Raw genomic sequence first — 12,762 nt, 5'->3', positions numbered from 1 at the left:
TTTATTCAAAGTCTTTACACTTTCTTTAATTGCATCTGCTAGCGGATCCAGTGCCTGTCATGGCAGCAGCATGGCACCTGCTACTAATTGTCTGATTTCCTACGAATTTCCTACGTACGGATGAAACATAGGACGTGCGTACGCACAGAAATATTGGGATTTATAAAACCGTGCGCACGCACATACTACGCATCTTTCCCTTAATAAATCACAACCAATTCTAAATGCAGCGCAGCTTTTGTGGCTTCATGACACGCCCATAGTTGCCCATAAATAGTCCGTGAAACGCCCACAAATTAATATTCATGTCTTGCGTGATCATGGCAAACACAGAGAGGAAATGAAAAAAACGTAACTTCACTCAATGTGAAGGGGCAGCCGTGGTGCAGCGGTAGGGCGGACCCATGATCGTAAGATTGCAGGTTCAATTCCCGCCTTGCACGCTCATGAGTCGAAGTGTCCTTGGGCAAGACACTGATCCCCACCTTGCCTCTGGTGGTAGGCGGGCGCCTGTGTTTGGCAGCGGAGCCGCCACCAGTGTGTGAATGTGTGAGTGAATGTGTGACTGGGTGAATGGGTCTGTGACTGTAAAGCGCTTTGTCCTTGTAGGAAGAAAGGCGCTATATAAGTATACGCCATTTACCATTTTTACCAATTATAAGTTATCGTTGGCGAGGTGGAAAAGAGGAGAAAAGTGTTGTTTGGAGGGCACAGTGTGGGCATTACTAATGCCAAAAAGGCACGTGAGCGGCAGACGCCGTTAATGCTTTAGCCTCACAACCTCCAACCGTGGCCGAAATACAAAAGAAAAGGTCGGACATCAAAGTCAGATAGTTTGTTTTTCAAACTATCTAGTTATCTTTCACCCGCCGTGTATGGAAACTTTATGGAATCATGGGACGAAGCTATTATGCCTTTTAACACGTCTGGCATTACCCGGCTAAGGGTCGGCTGAGATATTCCTGACCCGTCAGCCAATTCCCTCTGAAAAGTGCCAGTCGCCAGGAATCCTAGTGTTGCTAGGACTTGAAGTGGGACAGGCACGGCGTGGTTCCTCCGAGTGCTCCGTAACGCCAGGCCCAAAAGCCCACAGAGGTCCAACAGGACGGCTGGAGGAAGTCGGAACCGGCTCATAAGCCACTCGTCCTCGTTTGCCAACAAGTCTTCTTGCTGTCTAAAGATGCGTTCACTCCGTATTCTTCCATTTGCCACATCTTCTAAGAGCGCAAGATCAGCCATTGTGCGTCATTACGCATTGTGATGGGGCATTTTATTTCCATCCATTTAATTACATCTGACAAGCTACAGATGTCGGTAATTAGTAAAAAAATTAGGTTTAGCAAGAACATGTTAAAAACAAGTAGGCTATCAGATCCAGATGGTTCTTCTGACCAATAGAATGACCGAGTAACTGCTGTTTAATTCTGAATGGTTTCTACATAGTGCTCTATCTAGTGCGTTCACCATTTTGTAGTTCTGTACGAATCTACAATCCCCAAATCCAGAGCCCTAGAAATTTCTCAGAAGTCTCTTCGAAAACACAGTGTGGATCGATGCTCACTAGATTGGTAAATATATACCACAAAGCACTGCGTCTGAACAATTTTTCACACAAAAAGATGTATTTAAATGTATTTTTTATCAAAGTTTTCATCTTCAGAACTCAGTGGATTCATGAGTGTGATTCAAATAATCGTGGCAAAACGCTCATATTAATGAGATTTTCCCCCGCGTGAAATCAATGATGTCATATTCGCCGATTGAAGAAAAAAAGTAGTGATCATGGTGTCTGACTTGCTTTAAAATTCAGGGTTTTACACAGTTCTGCGCTATATAGTTTGTAGTAGTTAGGCGTTTAGGGCGGGAATTCAGACACAGCCTAAGTTTATGGGATTTTGTCTTCTTGGAGCCATCATGTAGGGGGGCCAGGGGGCGGGGTCACTCAGTCCAGTGCTCATTTATAGTCAATGATCTTAATAACACTTTTTTTAGGGGGGGAAAAATCTCCTTTAAAAGTGACGTGATCAAATCAACAGTGGCGCGCGGCAACGAGCAGTGTGCGTCATTGTTTTTCTTCCCCTCTCATCAGTTCCGCCTCCGTGAAGCAGCTTCCCGCCTCGTTCCCCCGCATCGGTGGACGGTTTCCTTCCGTTTCTGCCTCCGGGGCTCGGATGTAAAAGTCTGGACGTGAACAGACGGCGGCTGTGGACGGAAGTGGGGGTGTTGGCCTTATAGATTTGAAATCGCTCTGGAAGCGGGGGCTCTGTCTGCGTCTGTGTGAGTAAAGTTTTCAGATTTGTTCAAAATCTGCTCTCTTCATTCTAAGAATCAGAGAAATAAAGTTAACTGGATGCTTTGGAAAGGATTATAGAAACAAATGACGTGGCTTCAAACGTTTATTTAGCTAGCTGTCAGCACAGACCCGGGATAAATAAACCCGGGATAAATCCATCCACAAGTGTCCCTGGTGACGTCATAGGGTGTCAGTTAGACTAAGTTAACGCTGTTTCTTCATCTTCAACTTCCAAAGAAATGAATAACCTCTTAGTTAACTTTGCATGGAAAAATAGACGTCACTATCTCCAGAAAGAACAACTTTATGCCCCCTCATGTAAAGGAGGGTTTGAACTCATACATTTTTCTGATTTGAATTATACATTTAAAATTAACTGGATTAAAAAATGCCTTCAACACTCGAATTCAATTTGGTATTTCATCCCTTTCAATATTTTTAATAAAATTGGTGGCCTTCAATTTCTATTAAAATGTAACTATAATATCAAAAAGATTCCCGTCAATCTCTCAAATTTTTAATATCAGCAGGCTCTTCTTGCTAGGAAGTTATCATGTTATAATCACAATTTTTCACCACACAAAAGTATAATTTGGAACAATGAAGACATAACAATACAAAATAAATCTTTGTTTAAACAAAACTGGATTGACAAAAAAATAATTTATGTTTCGGATCTTTTTGACGAGAATGGTACGATTTTGGATTATGGCAGATTTCTAAATAAAATGTGTTTTCCAGTAACCAGCAAAGAATTTAATGGTGTAATGAAAGCTCTCCCTTTAGGGTTAATTCAGCTGATGACCTCTGACCTTAAATATCAAGACGCCTCTAAAATTGACTCTCCTTTAATGATTAATGGCATTGATATTCTCAATAAAAAATGTGACAATAAATATATTCGGAATACCTTAAGTGAAAAAAGACATATCACACCAAAAGGAGAAATATTTTGGAACAACCTTTTAAATGATATAAATTGGAAAAAAGCTTGGTTATTGCCAGATACATTTTGTATAAATAACAAAGTTAAAGAAATACACAAAAAAATTCTACATAACATTTACCCCACAAATATGTTTATATCCAAATTCTCAAATATAGAAAATAATTGTAGTTTTTGTATTGATTTCCCTGAATCAGTTCTTCATCTTTTCTACTTTTGTAAACTTTCCCGTGAATTTTGGAACCAATTAGAACGCTTTGTAAACAGCAAATTTAAATGTAACATTGCTTTAAATTTGAAACAAATAGTTGCATATTTTGATTCGGATGATAAAAAAGTAGAAAAAAGTATTAATTTGTTACTTCTCCATTCCAAATTTTACATTCATAAGTGCAGAATAATAAAAACAACTCCCAACTTCACCATGTTTAAGATCGAGATGCTCCAGTTTTATGAATATATAAAAAAATTAACACACCTAAAGCAAGTAACACTGAAATAATTTGTGCTTTTTTGTTTGATAGGTAATCCCCTCCCCTAAGAAAACTTTGTATTATAAATATTATTATTATCATTATTTTGTAATCCCCTTTTATATAATTTAAGATACTTTATTTTTCTAACAGCATATTCTATTTTGGATATTTTTCTGATTATTTTTTTTTTTATTTTTTTTTTATTTGAGATAATTCAATAAGTTTGAATTGATAGCATTGACTTTCCCTGCTGATGTTCTTTCTGATTCATTGATGCTGGATTTTGTATGTTTATACTTTGTTCAATAAAGTTGAAAAAAAAACCCCGCTGTTTCTTCACTTTTTCTACTTTTGTAAATTCTAACTACAGTTTTTTAAACATCACATTTAACTGTAACATTTTTATAAAATCAAACAAATCCTCACATATTTCAATTCTGATGATGTAAAAAAAGTAGAAAATAGTATTCATTTGTTTCTTCTCCAATCTAAATATTACATACATAAGTGCAGAATAAAAGAAAATGTTACTGCATTAAGATAGAGATGCATTAATACATTAACAAGATGAACACACCCAAAGTAACACTGCATCAATGTTTGCTCTTGGTTTGATAATGAATCCCGTCCTCTAAGAAAAGGTTTGGTAATTATGATTATTTTGTGTCTCGTCTTTGTGAGATATTTTAAGCTGTTTTATTTTCTTATCAGCAGCTGTTTTTGAGAAGCTCCTGCTGTGTCTGATACCTTTGGAAAGCTAACATTGATGTCGATGCTGATGTTTGATTCCTGATGTTTTCTTCTTTCATATTCTGTTCAGTAAAGCTGAAAAATCAAAGCTACGGCGTTTCGGTCACTTGTGTTGGTAAAGTCTGATCAGATGCTGCTGTAGTCTGAAGGATTTTTGTCTGTCTGCAGTTTATAAAGTGGAAAAACAACAGCTTAGTGTCCTGATCTCATCTGACGTTACGTCTTGACTAAACCTACGGACAATCGTCTGATTTTAAATGAATTTTTCTCTGGTTCCCTGAAAAAATAGACACTTTTATTTAAATGGTGGTTCTAGTTCCTTTCAGACGCATCCGCATGTCAGGTTGATGCAGCCGTACACAACCTGCAGGTTATTTCATCATAACATGGTGACAGATGGACTTGCACAGGGGGGGCAGCGGCCGGCCCTCTTGTCTGACAGTGAGAAAGCGCTGGTTCAAATCCCGGTTGACATCGTTTCTGTGCATGTGTGGCTTTTGTCCTAGAACAAAAGCATGCTTCATTGGTTACTTAAGTTGCCCCCAGGTGTACTTGTGTGGCCCTGTCCAGGGTGTACCCCTCCTTCAGCCAACAGCAGTTGGGATAGGCTCCAGCAACCCAAAGGGGATTAAGTGGGTTTGGAGAGAGGATGGATGGAAGACTGTGTCTGAGAAGTCGATGACTAATGGAAGCTGGTTTCACCCGTCTTCTGATTTCAAAACCTTCTGCACTCATTCATCTTCTAAACCTGCTTTGACCCTTTCGGGGTCACGAGGCTGCTGGAGCCTATCCTGGCGAAGGCAGGGGACATCCTGGACAGGTCAGTGGCAGGGCCCATTGCCTCAGTCTTCTTGGGGTTTTTGCTGCTTTTTAAGACTTGCCCTGTCCATGCGGTGATGTGGTGTAGTGTGCCACCTTACATTAGTGAGTAGTGCTTTCACAGATGTGCAGCGTGTCGCTGAGAAGCCCCTCCTCCTCCTGGTTGTGCAGGAACAGTTGCTTTTGTGGGATCAGGGACGTCCGTTTCCTTCTCGTTGGGTCACTGGTCTGGAAAGTGGGCCGTTTTCTTTAAGTCGTGCTCATCGTTTTACCAAAGTGGGAACACTGAAGCCTCTCTTTCTTGGATTTTCCTCAGCATGGACTGCAGCCGCTGGTCTGAGTTCCCGTCTCCAGAGTCGTGCGTCACCTCCCTGCTGTCAAGTTCGGGTCACCTCAGGAGCAGTCTGCGACCTTCGGATCAAAACGCAACCTTCACATACAAGGACAAGGTTCATACGCCTCCTTTTTGGGAAATGAATGTCTTACAGTGAAGGTCAAGCTGCATTTCCAGGAACATCACTTTTCTTAGTGAATCATGCAGACACGCATGTGAATCCACACATGTATGCATTTTATTTAAAGCCCCTTTCATTCGTTCATTACAAAACGCTAAAACTGCTAACAAGACGAGCGTGATTGTTGGTGCTGGGGCGTGCCATCACCATTGTAGCGTTTCCCGTCACATGACGGGGGTTTCAGAAGCCAGCAGACGCCCTGATGAGCTTTGTCTGTCCCGCAGCAGTACGACTCCGCCTCCGCCGCGCTGGACGCTTACATCGCAGACTTTGAGGAGAGCGGTCGGACGGCTGGCCCGCTGCGTCTGCCGCGCGGCCCGCCCCCCACGCCCAGGAGAAAAGGGGGAGCCCCCAGAAACCGAGACGGTAGGAGGTGTTTTTGTCCTCCTGCCCCCACATTGATCGTTAGTGTGGCGCTATCGTCATGAGTCCAGCCGTCCTCTGGTCACATGACCTCAGAGTTTTACTCTTCGTCTCTACCTGCAGTTCTCAGGGAGCGTCTGACTGACAGAGAGCTGGACTTCCTCCACCTTCCTGTGAGCTCCCTCCATCACCATAGCAACCGCCAGAGACTCTCCATGACAACAGACGAACTGCTGTCCATGCCAAACGATGGCTCGATGCCCGTCACTCACACATCAGCCTTTATACAAGGTGTTTAAATGCATCGCTCACAAGCCGAGCCGTCAGATGGTCTTTGAACGCATCGTTTGCTGTCCTACAACTTATAAAACTCTTTTGCTTTGAAAACTTTGATGTTTTCCACTGTCTTCCCTGTCAACAAAAGCCTTCTCTGAAAGCATCATGGAGGCTTCACGTCTGTGCTGACTTGTACACCTTTGAGCCGGTCTCGGCGGCCCTGACTCGTCTCTCATGCTGGTTCAGGTCTCCTCCCATCCGGAGCCCCCCAGTCCTGCTGCTTCTCCCCCAGGTCTTCAGACAGAACCGATGCTGGACCCAGTGGGAGCCGTGCCGCCCCCCACCCCCAGAACCAGCCCTCTGCTCCGCCCAGGCTTCCCAGGTTCACCCGCTGTTGTTGCTCACAGGCTGCCAGCTGCTCTTCAGTTTTGTGCTCAGAGATGTTTCCTTTTAGTTTTCTGACCGAGCAGAAACTCCACTGTTCAGGTCTGTGCTGGATTATATTCATGCAGCTTGTCTAACCCTCACCCATGACCTGTAATCCAGCGTGACGGGCTCGTGGCCACGCCTCCTTAGATGCAGCTGATCTGCTGAGATCTCAGCTGGGTGCTGTGAATGTCTGCCACCACCAGGGGGCGCTAGAGCCCGGAAGCCACATGTGCGGGTGGTCAGCTGTGACCCAGATACTGAAGCCCCACAGACAGATCTGACCGACGTGTCATGAACTCGGTTTGACAGATTCTCATCTGTTCATAAAGTATGTCTGCATCTTCAGAGTTTTCCTGAACAAACATGAGGAAATCTGAAAGCAGCAGAGCCTTAACGCTGCATCAGAATCGTCCAGTTCTGATCCAGATCCAACTCACACCAGGAGAACAAAGACAGTCATGGATCTATCTGCAGGTGGAGGATCAGAAAGGGGCGGAGCTTGGAGACTGTGGCCCCGCCCACACAGCTGAGAGCTTTTTTTTAAGCGACATGTTTTCATGTCTCTTTTAAACATTGAAGCTAAAACATTCAGAAAAATGTCAAATCTTGTGAACATTGACTACGGTTTGATTATTGATGTCCTGACTAGGTTTTGTGTTTGGGTTTAGGTGCAGAGAAAGACCAGAGGTGTTGTCTCTGAAAGCAGCGGATCACTCCTCACCGGTGAGGTTTACGCCAAATAACTGTTGGTTTTACTCAGAGATTTCCACCCCAGTGCCCTTCAGCATGTCTCCTTCTGCCGCCGGTCAGTCTGCAGACAGAGCGCCGGTTCCAGAGGCCTCCTCGCTGCTTCACTTCCCTCACTGGTTCACCAGAAACAAAGCCGCCATGGACTGCTCTGACATCAGCAGCGTGCCTGACCTCATGTACCCGGCCTGGCTCCAGCTGTTCGACGGCGCCGACGCTGCTCGGCCCTCAGGGCCAGAGCCCCGCCGTCACCGCGGTTAGTGGCCTTCTGCAGCTCCTCTGTGTGACGGGATGTTTGCAGGCGACCTCTGTGGAGGTTAGGGCAGGAATGACCCGTGAAGAGATCCAGACTCCTCTCTGAGTTTACTGTTAGTAACGGAGTCGTGTGAATGGAGAGATGGAGAACTTCCCAGTCCATCCTGCCTGCAGCCAATGGATGGAGGGGACGCCGTGCAGCCACGCCACGATGTGCAGCCACGCCACGATGTGCAGCCACGCCACGATGTGCAGCCACGCCACGATGTGCAGCCACGCCACGATGTGAAGCCACGATGTGAAGCCACGCCACGATGTGCAGCCACGCCGTGCAGCCACGCCACGATGTGCAGCCACGCCACGATGTGAAGCCACGATGTGAAGCCACGCCACGATGTGCAGCCACGCCACGCCGCGCAGCCACGCCGCGCAGCCACGCCGCGCAGCCACGCCGCGCAGCCACGCCGCGCAGCCACGCCGCGCAGCCACGCCGCGCAGCCACGCCGCGCAGCCACGCCGCGCAGCCACGCCGCGCAGCCACGCCGCGCAGCCACGCCGCGCAGCCAAGCCACGCCGCGCAGCCACGCCGCGCAGCCACGACGCGCAGCCACGACGCGCAGCCGGTACAACAAGCCGGACTGGTTTGTGGCTTGTTGGGAGTGTTCAGGGATCAATCCTGTGGGATCTTTAGGAAGCTTTTTTACCCAAATGCTCCAGTTTATGGATAAGAAGATCAGATCAGACTTTATTGATCCCTGGAGGGAAATTCAGATGTTAATACAACAGTTAGAAAAAACAAAGAATAAAAATATTAGTAAAGTCCACTTCATGAATAAAGAAGTCTCTACAGCAGCAGAGGCAGCAGTCCTAGACCGTGTCCTCGTCCCGTCTAACTGCTGTTGGGACAAAGGACCTCCTCCTTTTTGCACCGCGGGTGCAGCGGTCTGCGGCTGGACCAGCTCCTCATGGTCCTCGCCGTCTGTGTGGTCGTTGTAGACGTTAGAGGTAGTAATCAATATTCAATATTCCCATAGGCTTACAGACATCAGGTCAGCTGCCTGGAATTTCCCAGCATTCTCCTCTCCGGTCACACGTCCTGCAGAATCCGTCCTCCTTTCTGTCACATTGACATATTTTAGAGGAAAACCGTTGACTTTGGTTCTCAGCTGTGACTGACTGCAGTTTAACCTCATGATCTTCCTCTGAGCGTCCCGTCTGACTCTTACTCCACCTCCTGCTGAACCGAGGATCTTTGCTTTTGCTTCAGCCGTTCCGTCCCGTGCCGTTTCCAGAACCGGCGCTCCGTCCTGGGTAGCTGATTTGGAGGAAGACGATGCTGCTGACCACGCCTCCACGCCGGTGACTACAGTAGGTGTCCTCTCCATTCTCAGCCCCCTTTTCCTACAAGATGACATCATTTTAAACAAACTCATTCATAACTGATGTGTGTCATGAGAGCTCATGCGTCTGCATGAACGCTCGCAGAAGCTCCTCCCACCCTCAGCTCTTCTTTCTTTGCCTCTTTCTGTTGAACTCCTGCCGGTGAATCCGACCTCCGCATGTCTGCATGTCTGCAGTCGGACAGCCAGCAGCTGCTGCGACGTCTGCGGCTGCAGCTGGCCGAACAGATTTCTGCGCTGGCTGCAGACCGGAGCGGCTCTGCCGCCGTGACGGCGCTGCACAAAGGTACAGCCCCCCCCCTGCAGAGTAGCAAGCTCCGCCTCCGCCTCCTGCAGTCTGCGTGTGCTTCCCCTTCAGAAAACAAGATGGGCTCTTTGATCCACAAAGCGGACCGAGTGCTGACCTGGCTGTCCCAGAGCGCCGCGGCGGCAGGAAGTTCTGCCCCCCTCAGTGAGTCCAGCTGCAGCTTTTCTGGTGATTCTCTGGAGGCTCGTGTTCATTTGTCCGGGAAGTATCAACACATGCGTGTTACGTGTGAAAGAATCCCATAAATCCTGCCAGTCGGGTCAGAACGAGCAGAAAAGGTCCGTGTTCTGGTTAAATGTCGTGAGATGTTTGTCATCCTGGTGGGATGCAGAGGAGATGAGGACCCGGATGTGGATTTTCTGTTTGAAACCATAGAAACTGGAACAAGAACACGTTAGGAGAGGACACATGCGTGATGCGTGGATCATGTTAGAATCTACGCTGACCTAAGCGTGATCACACCAACCTACGCCATCACAGTCACTACATGTTACCACTCACAAGGCTTTTATTGTGAAAGGCCAAGGGGATTGGGTTGCCTGAAGTCAGACACCTGTCGGCTTGGCTGTTCCGGCTCGGTTCTGGCTCGGTTCTGGTTTGGTTTAAACCGGTCTGCAGATACTTTTGACAGTTTTTGATAAGAAACTCAATCCTCACGTTTGCATTTCTTCAGTCAGCAGTGACGCCGTCTCCATGGAAGACCCGCCTCCTTTCCCTCTGTGAGACTCTGACTGCTTCAGCGCTGGTGGTTCTGGTTTCTGGTGGACGTGAAGACGTTCCTCATGTGGCTTTCTGTGTTGAACCTGCAGAGGCACCGCAGGTGAGGCGTGCGCCCAGGTGGAGACGGACGGGACCCATCAGGTAGGTCTGAGGCTGGATCACTTCACGCCGTCTGTCTTAGTCCAGAACATCCTTGTGTGGTCACACATTACTGCAGGCTCACACGCCATCCAGACCGGTCCGGCGTCTCCGGTTTGTTGGTTTCCAAATCTGGCTGGAGTGATTTTCTCTGAGGTTGGGGCAAAAGAAACCACCTAAACGGGAAATGATACCAGCGAGCGGAAAGTGCATCCTGTACATTTTTCAAAATAAAACCTTTTTTCCGCCGTACTCAGCATATTCTCCCCGTGGTGTAGACATGACATCATCTCTGCGTCACGCAGAAGCAGAGGTGTGGTGGATTTGATCCAGAATCCCGGAGGACCGAGGGTTTGTTTACAGCACGCCCTCTAGAAATGGCGGGTTATGGCGGCACTGCAGCTAGACCGCTCCGCTGGCCGCACCAAGCCCAGTGGAGGCCGTGTGATTTACCGTGCTTTTCAAATTAAAAGCCCCACACAGGGGACCCTGCACTGCAGTTTACCATTTACCCCAAATCCCAGTCCAGGTCATCAAATCCTGAACCCGTTTTTGTCCCAGTGCACCGCTTCAAAGGCCGTCACGTGACACTGACTCCTCATCTGTGGTTCACCTGGAAACCCGAGGACATGCAGGACAGATGACCAACCGTGACGGCTGCTGTCTCTCTCAGGTTGATGACTGTGGTTCCCATGGAAACGGCATCCAGACGCTTCCTGGACCGGTGGAGGCGTTGAAGCTGATGCTGTTCAGACTGCAGACTGTGGAGGCGGAGCTGCAGAGACGGGTAGAGACGACAGCGCCCCCCTCCCTCTGTGGGACGCCGCAGACCCCACGAGCTCAGGTGGAGGCCTAACCCGTGACGACCTCCAGCGGGTTCTGGGGTTGAGGGTGGTGTTGGTGGGACTGATGTCAGCTGCTTGTGTCGCAGGTTCCTGAGGGTGAAGCCCGGCTCCGGGGCTCACCTGGGAGCCCGTCGCTGCAGAGGTAACTGCAGCCGAGGCCGCTGGGGTGGGGCTCAGGGGTGGGGGTCACGGTCTGGTTGCATCAGTACTAGACTTGTTGTGATTCAACACAGTTTGTCAGGTGGAAAAGGATCGAACATGACTTTAAACACATCAGCATTCCCATCACGTCACTCATTTGCCAACGCTTGTCGTTTGTTGGGTCATAAACATGAATAATTATAGTGATGTCATAACTGTGTGGACCTGCTCCTGTGACGCGTGTGTCCGTCCTCAGAGCTCTGCATCACCTGAACCGCCTGAAGCTGCTGGTGGAAGAGCCCACACGGAAAAACCCAGACCCGGGAGAGGAGAAGGACAAAGACGAAGATGAGGGACGATACTCCTCTTCGTCTGCTGACAGACTCTTCAGCTCCCAGCAGCAGCCTTTGTGAAACCGACCAAAGGAGCCGCATGTGTGGAGTCTGAACGTGGAGGAGGTTCCTGCTGCTCCAACTTCAAGGAAAAGTCCAAACACGTCAACAGCCGGCCGTGACACGGACACGTGTGAGCGGGACTGTCGGCACAGAAACCCGACATGTTCTGTCACCACAGAGAGAAACACTGATACTGGATCAGTGCAGGGACACCGTCTAAGGAAAGGTTCACGCCACGTGACGGCAGTGTGACGTCATGTTCTCGCTCAGAAGGCGGCCCTGCTGGACCTGGAGGACGAGGCCAAAGCTGCTGCCACGCTTTGGTCTGCTGGAACCTCCGTCCCACCGTCGGCTTTAGCCTCTTTAACTGATTTTCCAGACAGTTTGGATCTGAAAACGTTCCTGATGGTCTTTTCATTAAAAAAATAACATTTGTCGTTTTTCTAGGACATATTTTCTGCAGAGTGGCAGGAGTTCATTAGAAATTCATCACTCAGTTGTCATCAGGACCGTTGGCCAGGAGTAAGCCTGCCCCCACTTCCCATCATCCCTTTGTGTCCACTGTCTCCTGCTAGCTTACTGCTAGCCTTGAGCTAACGTTAGCGGAGCAACAGAAATGGCAGCAGTATCGTAGCTGTCCAGCCGTCCAGTTTCAGTCCAGATTCCAGAGACGGGGGCGTGGCCCGCCGACTGTACCACCTATGTCACGACCACAAGCGTTTTCCAGCAACATACTTTTTTCTGCTCCTGATTCAGAACAATTTATGATAAATAAAGAAATGCATTCTAATTCTCTTCCTGCTTGTCCTCCGTCGTCAGAAAAATCCTTAAAAACTGGATTTTCCTTGGAGGGGGCCTTAAAGGGCCTGAAAAAAGATGCACAGTATTTAGTCAAAGCATCATTCAGAATCAGTGTAAAGAATAACAATCATTGAGGTGAACGCCAC

General features: G+C 47.9%; 1 protein-coding gene across 2 annotated transcripts; it reads left to right on the top strand.

Moving 5' to 3' along the window:
* The first annotated feature begins 2,064 nt into the window (after positions 1-2,064).
* Positions 2,065-12,605, top strand: c12h18orf54 (chromosome 12 C18orf54 homolog). Of its 2 annotated transcripts, none has more exons than XM_078955559.1 (15): positions 2,065-2,277; positions 5,601-5,733; positions 6,024-6,165; positions 6,286-6,453; positions 6,685-6,820; positions 7,536-7,590; positions 7,678-7,870; positions 9,137-9,237; positions 9,447-9,555; positions 9,628-9,720; positions 10,250-10,295; positions 10,386-10,437; positions 11,108-11,278; positions 11,366-11,421; positions 11,677-12,605. In XM_078955559.1, the coding sequence occupies exons 2-15, from the start codon at positions 5,602-5,604 to the stop codon at positions 11,831-11,833; spliced, it is 1,611 nt and encodes a 536-aa protein (XP_078811685.1). In that variant the 5' UTR covers positions 2,065-2,277; position 5,601; the 3' UTR covers positions 11,834-12,605. The 2 variants fall into 2 exon arrangements, with proteins under 2 accessions (XP_078811685.1, XP_078811686.1); XM_078955560.1 differs by having other exon boundaries at positions 2,078-2,277; positions 6,027-6,165.
* The last annotated feature ends 157 nt before the right edge of the window (positions 12,606-12,762 follow it).

Source organism: Oryzias latipes, chromosome 12, assembly GCF_053564925.1.
Source record: "Oryzias latipes strain Hd-rR chromosome 12, Olatipes_Hd-rR_3.1".
NCBI lineage: Eukaryota > Metazoa > Chordata > Actinopteri > Beloniformes > Adrianichthyidae > Oryzias > Oryzias latipes.
This window is presented reverse-complemented; position numbering and strand designations above follow the sequence as displayed.